Here is a 17,890-nt window from a genome sequence, read left to right on the forward strand (position 1 = left end):
AGTTTTTTTGTGTGTCACTATGCTTTTTTGCTTGCTTTTTGAATGTGCTGTGTGTTTTGCACCTTGGTCCCAGAGGAACACTGTTTTGTTTGGCTAGGTTCACGTGTGGTTGAATGATAACTAAACTTGAATTTGATTTGACATTGTTTTGTTTCTTTGTTCTAACAAACTGCAGATGCTGGAACCTTTCCAACCAACGACCAGCAGGTCGTGCAGCATCTGTTGTGGCGAGGAATTGTCGACGTTTCAGGTCCTGAGGCAGCATCTCGACCTGAAACGTCGACAGTTCCCTTTCCCCCCCGAACGGACGCTGCTCGACCCACCGAGTTCCTGCAGCGGACTGTCTGTTGCAACTCGTCCAGGCTGCAACGGACGGGACGGAGGAGCCGACGTCCCCAGTACCCTGGGGAGGGGTGAGAGATTAAAAAAGATTAGCTTTATTTGTCACATGTCGACTGAAACGTGTGTACAGTGAAAGGTGTTATTTGTGTCAATGACCAACACAGTCCGAAGATTGTGCTAGGCAGTCTGCAAGTGGCAGGAACATAGCACGCACTCAATCAACCCAGTAACCCTTACCCTTACGTCGATGGACTGTGGGAGAAAACCAGAGCGCCTGGAAGAAACCCACACAGTCATGGGGACAACATACAAACTCCTTACAGACAATAGTGGGGATTGAACCCGGGTCACTTGCTCCGTAGAGCAATATGCTACCCCTGGGTGTCCAACGAGCCTGAAGCAGGGGGTCTCACCTTTCCCGTTGATCTTGATGCTCATGGGCATGTGAGTTGCCATGGCGAACAGGTTCTGCTGCAGGGCCTGCTGCATCAGACGCTGCTGCTCCTCTGAGTACCGTGCCAGCTTTTTCTCCGGGGGCTCCCCGCTCTCCAGCTTCTCCCTCAGCTGCTCCAGGGTGATGGCCTGTGCGGCGGAATGGTGGCCCCCCAGAGCCAATGGGATGTGGACGCGGCTCGGGGTGAGGGAGCAGGTAGCTGTGACATCCTCTGGATAGGGAGAGGAGGGAGACAGAAAAGAGGTGAAGGTCAAATCAGGGCGGCACAGTTCCTGAGAATGGCTATCCTCAATTACAGAGCTCACATGATTGGCTATTTCCCTTACAGAGCTCACGTGATTGGCTATCCTCAATTAAAGAGCTCACATGATTGGCTATTTCCATTACTGGGCTCACGTGATTGGCTATCCTCAATTACAGAGTTCACGTAATTGGCTATTTCCATTACAGAGCTCACGTGATTGACTGTCCTCAATTACAGAGCTCACATGATTGACTGTCCTCAATTACAGAGCTCACGTGATTGGCTATTTCCATTAAAACGCCCACGTCATTGGCTTTTCTCTATTAGAGGGCTCATAAGATTGGCTTTTTCCCCATTAGAGAAATCATGTGACTGGTTATCTTCTATTATAGGTCTAATATGACTGGCTTTCCCTATCACAGCGCTCATGTGATTGGCCATCCTCCATTACAAGGCTCAAGTGATTGGCTATTCCCCATTACAGCTCTCATGTGATTGGTATTACAGAGCTCATATGTGGCTATTCCCTGTTACAGCATTCATGTGATTGGTTATTCTTTATTAAAGAGCTCATGTGATTGGTTAGCCTTCATCAAAAACCTCTCATGATTGTTTACAGAACTCATGTGTTTGGATATCCTCCATAACATAGCTCACGTGATAGGCCACTTTCTTACACAGCCCACGTATTATAGACAGCCCTTTAACAAACTGTTTGTGATTGGTCATATCCCATACACAGCTCACATGACAGACCATCCTCCTTTTACAGACCAAGTATTACAGACAACTCTCTAACACACTACCCACCATTGCTCAGCTCATGTGATTGGCTAGCCTTCACTACACACATGATTGGCTATTATCCAATAGACAACTTGTGTGATTGACTGCATTTTCTTCCGTGCCTAACTTGATAGCCCACAGACATTGGCTGGTGGGCAGCACTGTTACTCCACAGACAGATGACCAAAAGCTTTCTCCAGAGAGCTGAGCCCCAAATGATGGAAGACTTTGTGGGGAGGAGTTGCTTTCCCATATATCCTCTCCTATCCCAGAAACCAGGCCTAAGATGGATCTAATTCTGAAGAATATTAGTGTGCTAATGGAAAAGTACTGAAAACTCTGGAAATAAATTGCCCTACTCAGTAGAAAAGCACTATGGACTAGCTCTTGTAAACATGGATTTTATTCAGATTGGTTCTTTTGCATTAATATCCTGTTTTGAACAGGCATTTTCTTCATGGTCTGGTAATATTTATATAATCTCTGTACTGTGTGTTGTCTGAACCTACATACCTGTGGTATAGCTGCAAGTGAGTTGCACCTATCGCGCATTGCATTTGCGCACTTGACAATGGGCATTTGAGGCTTTGGGGCAGTGCTCACTGGGGTTTAGAAGAATAAGGAGGGGGATTTCATTGAAATCAACTTAATATTGAAAGGCCTAGATACAGTGGATGTGGAGATGTTGCCTATAGTGGGAGAGCCTTGGACCACAGGACACAGCCTCAGAATGCAGGGATATCAATTTAGGACAAAGATGAGGACAAATTTCTTTAGCCAGAGAGTCTAAGCCTCAAGTGATGACTGATTTGTTCATTGAAGCATATGAGATAATGGAAAATAAAGACATTTCATTTTTTTGTATGGTACATGACCCTGGAGTACACAGAGCACTTCTCCTATTCCCAGATTCACCCCTCATGCAAGGCAGCTATCGATGATGAAATTCACCACCACTGTCAGTACACCAACACAACCTTTGGCTGCCTGAGGTTCAACATCTCAGACCTGACGGCCAATCCATGGACAATGGACAACTGTGATCTCTGTCCCTCCCAGATGCTTCTGAGAGCTGGACTATCCAAGTGGAAAGCATGGATCACCAGGCTCATGGACAGCATCTAGCTCCATTATAATAGGACTATTAAATGGTTCCCTAGCAGGATAAGTTGGATTCTTAACCTCAAGACGTACTTCATTATGATCTTGCACCAAAATGTCTACCTGCACTGCACTCTCTCTGTAGATGTTACCCTTTATTCTACATTCTGTTATTGTTTCACCCCTTGTTTTAGCTCAATGGACAATGTAATGGTCCGAAACAGGAGTGTGTGGGCCATGGCAGTCAAAGCCCAAACTGGGCACAGCACCTGATGATGATGGTGATGAATGGTTTGATCTGTATGAACAGTAAGCAAGTCTGGCTTTTCATTGTACCTTGGTACAATAATAAACCAATTCTGAACATACCACTGACAATGTCTCTGCAGGACCCTCCAAATCCACTGGCAGAGAAGCAATCAAATACAGCAGTGCCCTCTTTCAGACCAGTAACTCCAACACTGTGTTCCCAGCCACTCTGGGTAGTCCATGCCATTCGCATGCCTGATATCAGAATCTGCAAGTGGAAACGCTACTGCAAGCTTTGTCATGTCAAAAAGAAAAAAAAATCTAAACTCTCAAAGCCTCCTTGAGAATGTGTAACTGTTCCATCAGTTCCTGGGAACTCTTGACCACACAACACAGAGAAGGGGTATTCACAATGACACTGAGAACCTTGAAGAGGGGGCATGGAAATCCCATGTGAACACTGGAAAAAAGGCACCGCCTCCCCACTACCGACCTGACCATTCCACGAGGCACTCCCTTCTCCAGGTGTAGCAGTGTCTGCTGTTCCCACACTGACCTTCACAGCCACCTCAGAGCAGGCAAAAGCAGAGTGCGAACAAGACACCCTCCTTCCCGAAGGATGTCAGACCATTTATGGACAGTAGATAACCTCTGAAGTTCAGACGGGTGACTGGCAAAGAGGGCGTAAGGGAAGGTTACCTGTATCGCTCGGGCCACTGAGCATAAGAGCTAGGAAGGCACACTGCAGTTGTATAAAACTTTGGTCAGGCTGCACTTTGAAGTTTGTGTGCAGTTCTGGTCAGCCCACTACAGGAAGTTCGTGGAGAGGATGCAGAACTTCACCAGGATGCTGCCTAGATTAGAAGGTATGATCTATAAGGAGAGGCTGGAGAAACTTGGGTTGCTTTCTCTGAAGTGTCAGGCTGAGGGAGATGTGATAGAAGATTATCCATGTATATATTTATTATTTAGTGGTGCAGCATGGAGTACGGCCCTTCTGCCCGTTTGAGCCACACCACCCCAACAAACCCAATTAACCCTAACCTAATCTTGGGATAAGTCAGAACATAGAACATAGAAATCTACAGCACATTACAGGCCCTTCAGCGCACAATGTTGTGCCGACCATGTAACCGACTCTAGAGACTGCCTAGAATTTCCCTAGCGCATAGCCCTCTATTTTTCTAAGCTCCATGTATCTACCCAAGAGGCTCTTAAAAGACCCTATTGTATCTACTTCCACCACCATCACTGGCAGTGCATTCCACGCACCCACCACTCTCTGTGTGAAAAACATACTCCTAACATCCTCTTGGTACCTATTTCCAAGCACCTTAAAACAATGCCCATTCATGTTAGCCACTTCAGCCCTGGGAAAAAGCCTCTGGCTATCCACGTGATCAATGCCTCTCATCATCTTATACACCTCTGTCAGGTCACCTCTCATCCTCCGTCGCTCCAAGGATAAAAGGCCAAGTTCACTCAACCCATTCTCATAAGGTACGCCCTCCAATCCAGGCAACATCCTTGTAAATCTCCTCTGCACTCTCTCTATAGTATCCACATCCTTCCTGTAGTGAGGTGACCAGAACTGAGGACAGTACTCCAAGTGGGGTCTGATCAACGACCGATGAACCTTCCCGGTACGTCTTTGGATTGCAGCAGGAACCTGGAGGACCCGGAGAAAACTCATGCATTCCACGGGCAGGATGTACAGAGACGGCACTGGAATTGAATGCCAAATTCCGGAAAGCTCCAAGCTCTAAGAGCACCGTGCTGTAAGGGAGATAGTCTGAATCTTTTTACCAAGGTAAGGATGTCCAGTACATGAGGGCACAGCTTTAGGGTGAGAGGAGTGAAGTTTAAAGGAGATATGTGGGGCGGCTTTTTTTTTTACACAGAGTGGTGGCTGTCCAGAACAGACTGTCGGGGGGGGGGGGTGGTGAAACAGATAGTGACCTTTAAGAGGCTGTTTGATAGACACATGTAGCTGTTCCATTCTGTAGCTTATTCTGCATTCTTATTATTTTACCTCGAAGCATTGTGTAATGATTTGATGTGTATGAACAGTGTAGAAGGCAAGTTTTTCACTGTATCTTGGTACTTGTGATAATAGTTGCAATGCCAATATATAAAAATGCAAGGAATAGACGAGAAGAAATTTTATTAAAACTGGCATGAAGGTCAGTACTGATATCATGAGCCATATCTGTTCCTGTCCTGTATATTCGAATTCTAGATTCCAAGTTAGCTTCAGAAATATTTAAAATCCTCAGCTGTCCGGGCTGGGTTTGAACTCATATTGCTAGATCAACGGTGTAGGATGCTAAGTCCAGTAACTGAGCCCCTATATCATTGTACCCCAGGTGCTAATGGAGCATTTCTGGAAGCCGATCCCTCTTCTTACACATGCTTATCTCTGCTTCAAGATGGGGGTGGGAAGGTCCAATATAGACGGTCAGATAAACAGTCCCAAAAGTATGAAGGATCAATGGAAACAAAGAGAGGGATTAGAGGGATTATCTAAAAGATCAAAGAACAGTACAGCTGCATCCGGTCAACACAGTTGTGAAACTGCTTGAACCAGGTGTGAAAAATAACCTTGCAAAGTCAATACAGAATGACCAGTGGCAAAGGTGAGGGAGAGGGAGTGGGTGGGGAGAAAGAGAGAGTGGGTGGGGGGGAGAGGGAGTGGGTGGGGGGAAAGTGAGAGTGGGTGTGGGAGAGGGAGAGAGGGAGTGGGTGTGGGAAAGAGAGAGTGGGTGGGGGGAGAGAGGGAGTGGGTGTGGGAGAGGGAGAGAGAGTGGGTGGGGGAGAGGGAGAGAGAGTGGGTGTGGGAGAGGGAGAGAGGGAGTGGGTGGGGGAGGGAGAGAGGGAGTGGGTGGGGGAAAGAGAGAGTGGGTGGGGGAGAGAGAGAGTGGGTGGGGGGAAAGAGAGAGTGGGTATGGAAGAGGGAGAGAGAGAGTAGGTGAGGGAGAGAGAGAGTGGGTGGGGGAGAGGGAGAGAGAGAATGGGTGGGGGAGAGGGAGAGAGAGAGTCGGTGTGGGAGAGGGAGAGAGGGAGTGGGTGGGGGAAAGAGAGAGTGGGTGGGGAAAGAGAGAGTGGGTGGGGAGAGAGTGAGTGGGTGGGGGAGAGAATGAGTGGGTGGGGAGAGAGGGAGTGGGTGGGGGGAAAGAGAGAGTGGGTATGGGAGAGAGAGAGTGGGTGTGGGAGAGGGAGAGAGGGAGTGGGTGGGGGAGAGACAGTGGGTGAGGGAGAGAGTGGGTGGAGGAGAGAGAATGAGAGAGGGAGAGAATGGGTGGGGAAGAGGGAGAGAGTAGGTGAGGAAGAGAAAGCGGGTGAGAGAGAGAGAATGAGGAGAGAGTAGGTGGGGGGTGGAGAGAGAGTGGGAGAGGGAGGGAGAGACTGGGTGGGGGGGGAGAGAGAGAGGAACTGGAAGAGGGAGAGAGTGGGTGGGGGAGAGAGGATGGGTGGGGGTGAGGGAGTGGGACAGGAGAGTGAGTGGAAGAGGGAGGGATGCTAATAACCCTGCAGAGTGGGAGAAACACCTGAAAAGTTGTAAGATCACCTGCCTCTGCCGACACCCTATCTTCCACACAAAGAGGCTAAGGACTAAACACTGGTAAATGGGATTACTACAGGTTGGAACTTAGTGGTCAGCATGGACAGTGTCACAGAGTTATACAGAACGGGACAGAACTTTTGCTCCAAGATTTCCATCTATGCTAGTACTATTTGTCTAAGTTTGACCTATATATCCAAGTACTTGTTTCAACGACTTCCTCTGACAGATTATTCCATATAATGTGGTGTTGATTAGGCTGTTGGGTCTGAAGGCTGATAAGTCCCCGGGACCTGATGGTCTGCATCCCAGGGTACATAAGGAGGGGGCTTTAGAAATCGTGAACGCATTGGTAATCATTTTCCAATATTCTATAGATTCAGGATCAGTTCCTGTGGATTGGAGGGTGACTAATGTTGTCCCTCTCTTCAAGAAGGGAGGAAGAGAGAAAACAGGGAATTATAGACCGGTTAGCCTGACGTCGGTGGTGGGAAAGATGCTGCAGTCAATTATAAAAGATGAAATTACGACAGATCTGGATAGTAGTAACAGGATTGGTCCGAGTCAGCATGGATTTACGAAAGGGAAATCGTGCTTGACTAATCTTCTGGAATTATTTGAGGATGTAACTATGAAAATGGACAAGGGAGAGCCAGTGGATGTGGTGTACCTGGACTTTCAGAAAGCCTTTGATAAAGTCGCACGTAGGAGATTAGTGGGCAAAATTAGGGCACATGGTATTGAGTGCAGAGTACTGACATGGATTGAAAATTGGCTGGCTGACAGAAAACAAAGAGTAGCAACTAACGGGTCCTTTTCGGAATGACAGGCGGTGACCAGTGGGGTACCGCAGGGTTCAGTGCTGGGACCGCAGCTGTTTACAATATATATTAATGATTTAGATGAGGGAATTAAAAGTAACATTAGCAAATTTGCCGATGACACAAAGCTGGGTGGCAGTGTGAAATGTGAGGAGGATGTTATGAGAATGCAGGGTGACTGGGCAGATGCAGTCTAATGTGGATAAATGTGAGGTTATCCACTTTGGCGGTAAGAACAGGAAGGCAGATTATTATCTAAATGGAGTCAAGTTAGGAAAAGGGGAAGCACACCGAGATCTAGGTGTTCTTGTACATCAGTCACTGAAAACAAGCGTGCAAGTACAGCAGGCAGTGAAGAAAGCTAATGGCATGCTGGCCTTCATAACAAGGGGAATTGAGTATAAGAGCAAAGAGGTCCTTATGCAGCTGTACAGGGCCCTGGTGAGACCACACTTGGAGTACTGTGTGCAGTTTTGGTCTCCAAATTTGAGGGAGGACATTCTTGCTATTGAGGGAGTGCAGCGTAGGTTCACAAGGTTAATTCCCGGGATGGCGGGACTGTCATATGTCGAAAGATTGGAGCAACTGGGCTTGTATACTCTGGAATTTAGAAGGCTGAGAAGGGATCTTATTGAAACACATAAGATTATTAAGGGATTGGACACGCTGCAGGCAGGAAGCATGTTCCTGCTGGTGAGTGAGTCCAGAACCAGAGGCCACAGTTTAAGAATTAGGGGTAGGCCATTTAGAATGGAGTTGAGGAAAAACTTTTTCACCCAGAGAGTGGTGGATATATGGAATGCTCTGCCCCAGAAGGCTGTGGAGGCCAAGTCTCTGGATGCTTTCAAGAAAGAGATGGATAGAGCTCTTAAAGATAGCGGAATCAAAGGTTATGGGGATAAGGCAGGAACTGGATACTGATAGTGGATGATCAGCCATGATCACAGTGAATGGCGGTGCTGGCTCGAAGGGCTGAATGCACCTATTGTCTATAATAAAGGTACCCCTCGCTTTCCCATTATATCTCTCCCCTCTTAACTCAAACATATGCCTTCTAGTTGTTGATTCCCTGGGAAAAAGACTGTGAGCATTGACCTTATGCATACCCTTTCTAATTTTATACACATCTAAAGATCTCCCCTCATTCTCCTACAGTCTAATGAAAAAACTCCCAACTTGTTCAACCTCGCTCCATATCTCTGCCCCACGAGGCGCAACAATATGCGTGTCAATCTCTCCCTCACTTAATGACATCTTTCCTGTAGCAGGGTGAGCAAATCTGAAGCTGACATTCCAAATGAGACATCACTAACATCAGCATACTGTCCCCACTCAATGCCTTGACTGCCGAAGGCCAGTGTGCCAGAAGTCTTCCTCACCACCATGTATTGTGGTCCTAGGTCCTTCTCTTCTGCAAGGCTCCCTAGGAACCTACTGCTCACTGTGGGCTAGAGGATTGGTTTTTGTTATATAAATCTATGACTCCTGGAGTAATCCTGTTATTCATCAAAACACAGCTGAGTAAAAGAGTGTTTCATGCATACTGTCCCTCTTGTGGACAATACTCAGCACTTCCACTCAGAGGTCAAGGCCCACATACCGTGCATTTCTGTCGGATGGCCCAAGGACACATTCTTTTTTTTTAAAAAAGTGCATTTTATTCCAATATAGATAAGACTGCTGCAGATTGCTGTGAATAAGGAGTGCCAGATTCCATGAACCATCACACACCTCAAAGTGTTGAGGGCAGGCAGGCACGGTTTGAGCAGAGCCTGTTTTTCCTGTGATCAGGATCGAGGAATGGATTTGGGTTGGAAGCCTGACAAATGGCCAGGAGACAGCAATGGGGAGGGTGGTGTTGGGAAAAGGGAGGGCCAGCAGGGGTGAGATCTGTCTGTGGGCAAATTCTATCACTTCTGCCTTGAAGACTGGGGCAGCTTCTTCATGCAAACGGCAGTGTGATTTGGAATGAGCTGCCAGAAACAATGGTCAGGTGGGCATGCTTTCCCCTCTCACCTGATAACCATGCCTCCCAGTTTTGGATGTCCCTATCCTGGGTAAAAGACTATTATACCCACCTTATCTATACCTGTCATAACTCTCCTCTCTTCATTCCCCTCTGTTCTAAAGAATAAGCACCTTGCTGGACACTCCCTCCCTATAGCTCAGGTGTTCTAGTCCTCGCAATTCTTCTCTGCACTCTTGCTGAGAAAAAAAAGCAAGAGCTTTTTTACCTCTCAGATGCTTGTTGTCTTTGAAATTCTCTTTCTCAAATGGCGGTAGAAGTACAGTCGTTGAGTATTTTTAAAGGTAGATCAATTCTCGGTAATCAAAGGGGTGAAAGGTTACCAGAGGTAGGTGGGAAGGCAGACTTCAGATACAAGCAGTTCAGCCATAAATTTAATTAGACAATAGACAACAGACAACAGACAATTAGATGTTGATCCAGACAAAACAGTCTAGTCTTGCTCCTAATGTACCCTGTCAAGACATCTTAGGATCTTATATATAATTTCAATTGCCTTGGTGGGGTTTAAACTGATGTGAGCCAATCATTAATCTAGGTCTCTCAACTATTACTCTTAACAACAGGCTACCATACACCTGTCAACATGTTAACACTTGAGACACACGGGACATGAAACAAAAATGTTGTGAATAAAATATCTTAGATCAAATATTAAACTTGTTTGCATCTAAAAACCTGAGAGGTTTTTAAATTAAAATATTGACATTAACGTAAGTAGTAAAAAGTCCGTACCTTTTGCTCAGAGGGCAGTATCTCCATCTATTGAATGAGTTTGCTCTGGTACACAGTATTAGCCATTAACTCAAGAGATTCTGCAGATGATGGAAATATTGAGCATTGCACACAAAATGCTGGAGGAACTCAACAGGTAAGACAGCATCTACGGAGGGGAGTAACTAGTCAATGTTTCGATCTGAATTCCTTTCATAGCTGACACCTGACTTGTTGAGCTATTCCAGAATATCAGCATGGAACCAGGCCCTTCAGCCTGAGCACACGCTATTTAGATGGATCACCCCCTTAAATGGATCACATTTTATTCTCCCCCCACTTCTACCAACTTTCTTCCCTCTACCACTCACCCACACACAAGGGGTAATTTACAGTCGCCAATTAGCCTACCAACCCACACAGCTCTGGGAAATGGGACTGTATGTCTCAGTGAACTTCTCATTTTACTAGACACTGGAGAAGGTGTCTGGCTCAACTCAATTTCTCTTCGAACATCAAACACACCATCCCCAGGACTCAGCCTGATGAATTTTCACTGCACTTCCTCTGAGGAAAGTGTAACATCCTTTAAGAACAGAGAAGTCTCGTGTACACAGTGCACAGAAGGTCTGCCCTTACTAACCTTGCAGTATGACACGATCGCTATAGTAATTAAATCATCCTGCACAAAGGACTGCGGGAAAGCAGCTAATATAATCAAATTTCTTATCGAGCGGTCAACAGTGGGAAAGGTAGGCAGCTTTAAGTTTCTGGACATCAACATCACTGAAGACTAATCCTCGGCCCAACGTATTGATTAAAATATGAAGCAGGCCCGCCAGTGGCTATATTTCATGAGGACTTTGAAGAGATTTGGTATGGCACCAAAGGCTCTAGCAAATTTCTACATATATACCATGGAGGGCACTCTGACTGGACGCATCTCTGCCCGTGTGGAGGCGCCAGCGCACAAGATCGGCAAACCCTGCCGAAGGTTGTAAACGCAGCCAGTTCCACTGTGAGCACTAGCCTCCCCTCCATTGAGGACATCTTTAAAACGTGATGCCTCAGGAAAGCAGCATCTATCATGAAGGACCCACACAACAATTCAGAACATTCCTCTTCTCATAACTACCATCAGGGAGGCAGTACAGGAGTCTGAAGACCCACAGTAAATCCTTTAGGGACAGCGTCTATTTCTCTGCAAATCAGATTTCTAATTGGTCCATGAATCCATGAAGACTACCTCTCTCTCTCTCTATTACTTACTGTAATTTATAGCATATACTGTGCATTGCACTGTACTACTGCTGCAATACAACACATTTCACAGCATGTCAGTGATAATAAATGGGATTCTGATTCAAAGACTCCTCCCAATCTGGTCATCGGACAGAAGACACAAAACCCGAGACTTGTACCGCCAGACTCAAGGAGAGCTCTCTCCCACTGTTATAAGACTCTTGAATGCACGTCTTGTACCTCAATCTAGTTCATCATTGCCTTTGCACCTTAACTGTCTCCCTGTAGTTGACGTTCTCTGTAAATCTGACACTATATACATTCTGTTATTGTTTTTCCTTTTGTACCACCTCAGTGTATTTATGTATGGAATGATTTGCCTGCATGGTATGTTAACAAAGCTTTTCACTGTACCTCAATGCATATGACTATAATAAACCCTGTGACTAACAGGCTGCTGGACCGGCTACAGTGGTGACCTGGCTTCGTGGCTGTGGACTCACTTTAGATCTGAGTGTCATCTGTTTAGCTTTTATTGTTTAGACAACTGGTTCTTTTTTTTTCCCCACACATTGTGAGTTTGACAGTCTTTTTTTAATGGGTTTTATTGGGTTTCTTTGCTTTGTGGCTTGCAGTAAGCAGATAAATCTCAAGGTTGTATATAGTATACATACTTTGTTAATAAATATACTTTGAACTTTGAATTTCATTTGCTGCATTCACATACTAGCTTTCCGAGACTTGAAGATAACTTCACTCAGACTCCTTCAACCTACAATTCCCAATTTCATGTTTAAAATGTACTCAGAAATTGTTTATATATATATATATTTTTTTATTTTTTAAAACACCTTGAAGCCTCTTTCTGTTATCGTTGCTGCTCACGTGCCCAAATAATTTTGTGTCATCACTAAATGTGGATGTGCTTGTACTTTGTATTGTTAGTGCTACATCTGACCCATATTAGTTCTGAACACCTGTTTATCTATAATTATCTGCAGTTTATCTCTGTTTAGGTCTGGAAAATTGCAAATGTCACTCCGTTCTTTAAGAAGGGAGGGCGACAAAATAAAGGAAATTATAGGCCAGATAGCCTGACTTCAGTGGTTGGGAAGATGTTGGAGTCCATTAGAAATGATAAAGTTTTGGAGTACTTGGACCAATATGATAAAGTAGACCGTAGTCAGCATGGTTTCCTTAAGGGGAAATCTTACCAGGCAAATCTGTTGGAATTCTTTTGAGGAAATAACAGGCAGTATAGACAAAGGAAAGTCAATGGATGTTGTTTACTTAAGACTTCCAGAAGGCCTTTGACAAGGTGCCACACGAGGCTGCTGAACGAGGTAACAGCCCGTGGTATTACAGGGAAGATACCAGCATGGATAGAAAATTGGCTGACTGGCAGGAGGCAGAATGGGAATAAAGGGAGACTTTTCTGGTCGGCTCCCGGTGCCTAGTATTGTTCTGCAGGGTTCGGTGTTGGGCCCACTTAATTTCAAGTTATGTGCCAATGATTTGGACAATGGAATTGATGGCTTTATGGCCAAGTTTTCGGATGATAGAAAGATGAAGGGCGGGGCAGGTAGTGTTGAGGAAACGGAGTCTTATATACATTAGGAGAATGCAGAAAGACTTATATACATTAGGAGAATGGGCCATGAAGTAGCAAATGGAATATAGTGTAGGGAAGTGTATAATCATACACTTGGGTAGAAGGAATAACAGGGTAGACTATTTTCTATATGGGGAGAAATCAGAGGGCAAAACAGAACTGAGAGTCCTTGAGCAGGATTCCATAAAGGTTAACTTTCAGGTTGAGTCGGTGGTAAGGAAGGCAAATGCAATATTAGAATTCATTTCAAAAGGACTGGAATATAAAAACAAGGGTGTAATGCTGAGGCTTTATAAGGTATTGGTCAAACTACTCTTGGAGTATAGTGAGCAGTTTTGGGTCCCTTAGCTAAAAAAAAAGTTGTGCTAGAGGAGGTTCATGAGAATAATTCCGGGAATGAAAGGATTAACATATGAGGAATGCTGGATGGCTCTCGGCCTGTACAAAATGAATTTTAGACGAATGAGGGGGGCATCACATTAAAACCTACCGAATACTGAAAGGCCAGATAGAGTGGATGTGGAGAAGATGTTTCCTATAGTGGGAGAGTCTAGGACCAGAGGACACAGCCTCAGAATAGAGGGACGACCCAAAACAGAGATGAGGAGGGATTTCTTTAGCCAGAGGGTGGTAAATCTATGGAAATCATTGCCACAAGTGGATGTGGAGGCCAAGTCATTTGGTATATTTTTAAAGCGGAGGTTGATAGGCTTTTGATTAGTAAGGACATCAAAGGTTATGGAGAAAAAGAGGAAGAATGGGGTTGAGAGGGATAATAACTCAGCCATGATGGTATGGCGGAGCAGACTCGATAGGCTGAATGGACTAATTCTGCTCCTATGTTTTATGGTTTTATAATACTCAGGAATTATTTCTGAATATGATGGGAAACAAGTAGTTGGAATTACTATTACTATTAATGTACCACTAAATGGTTCCCCAGTATGATAAGATGGACTCTTGACCTCACAATCTACCATTTACCAGCACTGTACTTTCTCTGTAACTGTTACACTTTATCCTTCATTCTGTTGAAGTTTTACCTTGTACTGCCTCAATGCACCACTATAATGAAATGATCTGTATGGACAATGTGCAAGTCAAGATTTTCACTGTACCTCGGTACATGTGACAATAATAGCCCAATTCCATTAAAAAAGCAGCATCCCGTATTTCTTTTCACACCTGTTACAAGGCACGTATTACGTGATGCTCCAGAAGAATGCGACAGATACTGAGCCATGTTAGAGAGGTGACCAAATCGACCTGGTCTCAGGGCCAAGTATGGATCATCTTGAGGGAAGAAATTAAGCTGGAGAGATCGGAGCAGGAATTCTAGAGTTCAAAGTTCAAAATTCAAAGTAAATAGATTATCAAATGATGTGTATGTCACCATATGAATCACTACCTTGAGATTCATTTTCTTGCAGGTATTTACAGTACAAAAATAGAATCAATGAAATACTACAAAGACTGACAACCAAACAACCAACCAATAAATATATACATCAATAAAGAAATAAAAGAATGAACGAATGGGAATGAATAGCTGAGGACATGAGCTGTAGAATGCTTCAAAGTGAGCCCATAGATAGTGCAATCTCTTCAGAGTTCAGAGTTGAGGTTGATGAAGCTACCGGGATTTAGGCTGCTGTAGATCAATAACTGAGGGTCTATTGGAGGTGAGCCGTGATATTGGAGGGTGTTGGAGACAAAGGAGACAGGAAGGGGGGGAGAACAACCTAAGACCATAAGACATAGGAGCAGAATTAGGCCATTCAGCCCATTGAGTCTGCTCCACCATTCCATCATGGCTGATCCTGGATCCCACTCAATCCCATACACCTGTCTTCTTGCCATATGCCTTGATGCCCTGACCGATCAGGAAACGATCAACCTCTGCCTTAAATATACGTACGGACCTGCCCTCCACCTCAGTCTGTGGCAGACTGTCCACAGATTTACTCCACTCTGGCTAAAAAAAATTCCTCCATACAGGGTCACCCCTCCATTTTGAGGTCGTTCCAGATACCCAAACCATAGGAAACATCCTCTCCACATCCACCCTATCTACTCCTTTCAACATTCAGTAGGTTTCAATGAGATCCCCCCCTGCATTCTTCTAAATTCCAGTGAGCACAGGACCAAAGCTGCCAAATGCTCCTCATATGTTAACCCTTTCATTCCTAGAAGCATCCTCGTGAACCTCCTCAGGACTCTCTCCTATGACAACATGTCTTTTCTGAGATAAGGGGCCCAAAACTGTTGACAATACTCCAAGTGCGGCCTGACTGGTGTCTTATAAAGCCTCAGCATTATCTCCTTGCTTTTATATTCTATTCCCCTTGAAATAAATGCCAACATTGTGTTTGTGTTCTTTATCATAGACTCGACCTATAAGTTAACCTTCTGGGAGTCTTGCACAAGGACTTGTAAGTCCCTCGTATATTTGAACCTTCTTCCCATAACCAATATCCCTCTGATCTAAAAGCAAAAGTTACCTTTCTTGATGATCTGTCCTGGAGAGAGATGAGTACCATTGCTGGCAGGGACGTTCATGGATGACAGGTGGACCTTGGGAGGGGACAGAAGGCTGGGGCCCGAGCTAGGCGAGTAGCCGAAGAGAGCTGAGCTGTAGCTCGGCCTCCTGCCCTCGCGCCTGTTGCTGTCAATTGCAGCCTGGAGCTCTGCTGGCGAGCTGAGTGATTGCTTTTCACATTCATATGGGTAGAGGTATTTCATGTATCTGCAGATAGACAAAAGCACACGAGTTACACACTTCCCCTCCACACACTCTGGTTACACCATCCTTTTCAATATAAAATACCAACACAGTCCTCTGCTGCCAGGACAGGGTATAAAGAATGTGATACTAATGCCCCTGCTAGTGTGGTTTGCTTTTCACTGGCGGCTCTAGTTACACAAGATACTGACGCAAACGGCAAATGACAATAGACAATAGGTGCAGGAGTAGGCCATTCAGCCCTTCGAGCCAGCACCACCAGTCACTGTGATCATGGCTGATCATCCACAATCAGTATCCAGTTCCTGCCTTCTCCCCATATTCCTTCACTCCGCTATCTTTAAGAGCTCTATCTATCTCTTTCTTGAAAGAATCCAGAGAATTGGCCTCCACTGCCTTCTGAGGCAGAGCATTCCACAGAACCACAACTCTCTGTGTGAAAAAGTTCTTCCTCAACTCCGTTCTATATTGTCTACCCCTTATTCTTAAACTGTGGCCTCTGGTTCTGGACTCCCCCAACATCGGGAACATGTTTCCTGCCCCTAGCGTGTCCAATCCCTTAATAATCTTATATGTTTCAATCAGATCCCCTCTCATCCTTCTAAATTCCAGTGTATACAACCCCAGTCGCTCCAATCTTTCAACATATGACAGTCTCGACAAATGGAAATACATGATAAAGTTAACCTGAAAGACAAGAGAGTCTGCAGATGTTGAAAAGCCAGAGTAATACACACATAATGCTGGAGGAACTCAACAGGTTAGGCAGCATCTATGGATGGAAATAAAAAGTCAACATTTTGGGCTGAGGTCCTTCATCAGGACTACAGGACATCCATAGTGAAAATAAGGAGACCAGGGCCAAAGTGATTGAAATGTTGGAAAGCATGTCAAAGGTCATGGCTGTAGGTAGGAAAGGACTGAATAAAATTAAGAATAGGGACATGAGGTCAGTGGGGCAGAGCAGGCAGAGACAATGGGCCAAATCTTGGGTATGAAGTAGAAACAAACAACGTGGGGCACGGAAGCTATGAAGTAGGAGGCAGTAGATGGGAGATCTCCAGAGCTGATAAGGTTGGTGATAGTGCTGGAGAAGGCACAGAAGATTCATACAGCACGAAGACTGGCGCTCGATTCAGTCTGTCCATGTTGACCACGATGCCTGTCTACGTTAGCCCCATTTGCCCACAGTAACAAGCACAAAATGCTGTAGGAACTCAGCAGGCCAGGCACCATTTATGGAAGTGAATAGATAGTTGATGTTTTGGGCTGAGACCCTTCTTCAGGACTGAGAAGGAAGGGGGAAGGTGTCAGAATGAAAAGCTGGAGGCGGGGGGGGTGGTGGGGAGAAGGCTAGCAGAAAGGAGATAGGTGAAGCCAGGTGGGTTGGAACACTTGCCCATGTTTGACCCTCTAAACTGTTCCTGTCTATGCTGCTGTCCAAGACCCTTAAGGCGTATCTCTGTTTGGTACAACTGAGTAGCTGGCTTGGGCCAGTCCCTGGTCGGCCATTCCTGGGCATGGAGTTATACCAAAGTTCACTAGGTACAGACACCAAATGGATCTGGTCTCCAATTCAGGTTTTGTTTTCATTCCAGTTTTCTGTAATTTAAATCTCTGGCTATCACGCAGGCTCAGTGCTACCTGATCAAATTATAAAGCCTCTGGATTTCTTGCCCACGATGCTACCACTGAACTGCATACTTCTCATTCCTCTGGATTCTGTGGCAATGATAGGGTGGATGGTGAGAAACCTTTCCCTTTGCCCACGTGACAGGTACCATGTTGTATCTTTGGCTTGAGTTGGTTCACTGGCCATGCCGTGAAAATCCAGGTGAACCATGGGCAGCTGAAACAACAAACCAACCGCTGGAGGAACTCAACAGGTTGAGCAACACCTTTGGAGGGTTAAGGATGCGTTGGCCTTTCATATCAAAACTCCTGAACCAGGATCTTGCATCAATTGCAATTCCTTTCCCTCCTACCCCACCTTC

The 17,890-nt window shown here is 45.3% G+C and overlaps 1 protein-coding gene across 6 annotated transcripts in view; it reads right to left on the reverse strand.

Annotated features, from left to right (window-relative positions):
* The window catches only part of LOC134358362 (AT-rich interactive domain-containing protein 3A-like), a 264,946-nt gene that overhangs the window by 22,245 nt on the left and 224,811 nt on the right, over positions 1–17,890 (reverse strand). For 4 of the 6 annotated variants that reach the window (XM_063070501.1, XM_063070498.1, XM_063070497.1 and 1 more), the window contains 3 exons: positions 15,655–15,899; positions 14,339–14,488; positions 756–1,007 (listed from right to left, as the gene is read on the reverse strand). In XM_063070501.1, coding sequence (XP_062926571.1) covers positions 756–1,007; positions 14,339–14,488; positions 15,655–15,899 — 647 coding nt within the window. The remainder of the gene's footprint in view (positions 1–755; positions 1,008–14,338; positions 14,489–15,654; positions 15,900–17,890) is intronic. The other 2 variants (XM_063070502.1, XM_063070500.1) reach the window with 1 other exon arrangement.

The sequence above is a fragment of the Mobula hypostoma genome, chromosome 18, assembly GCF_963921235.1.
Source record: "Mobula hypostoma chromosome 18, sMobHyp1.1, whole genome shotgun sequence".
In the NCBI taxonomy this organism is placed as follows: domain Eukaryota; kingdom Metazoa; phylum Chordata; class Chondrichthyes; order Myliobatiformes; family Myliobatidae; genus Mobula; species Mobula hypostoma.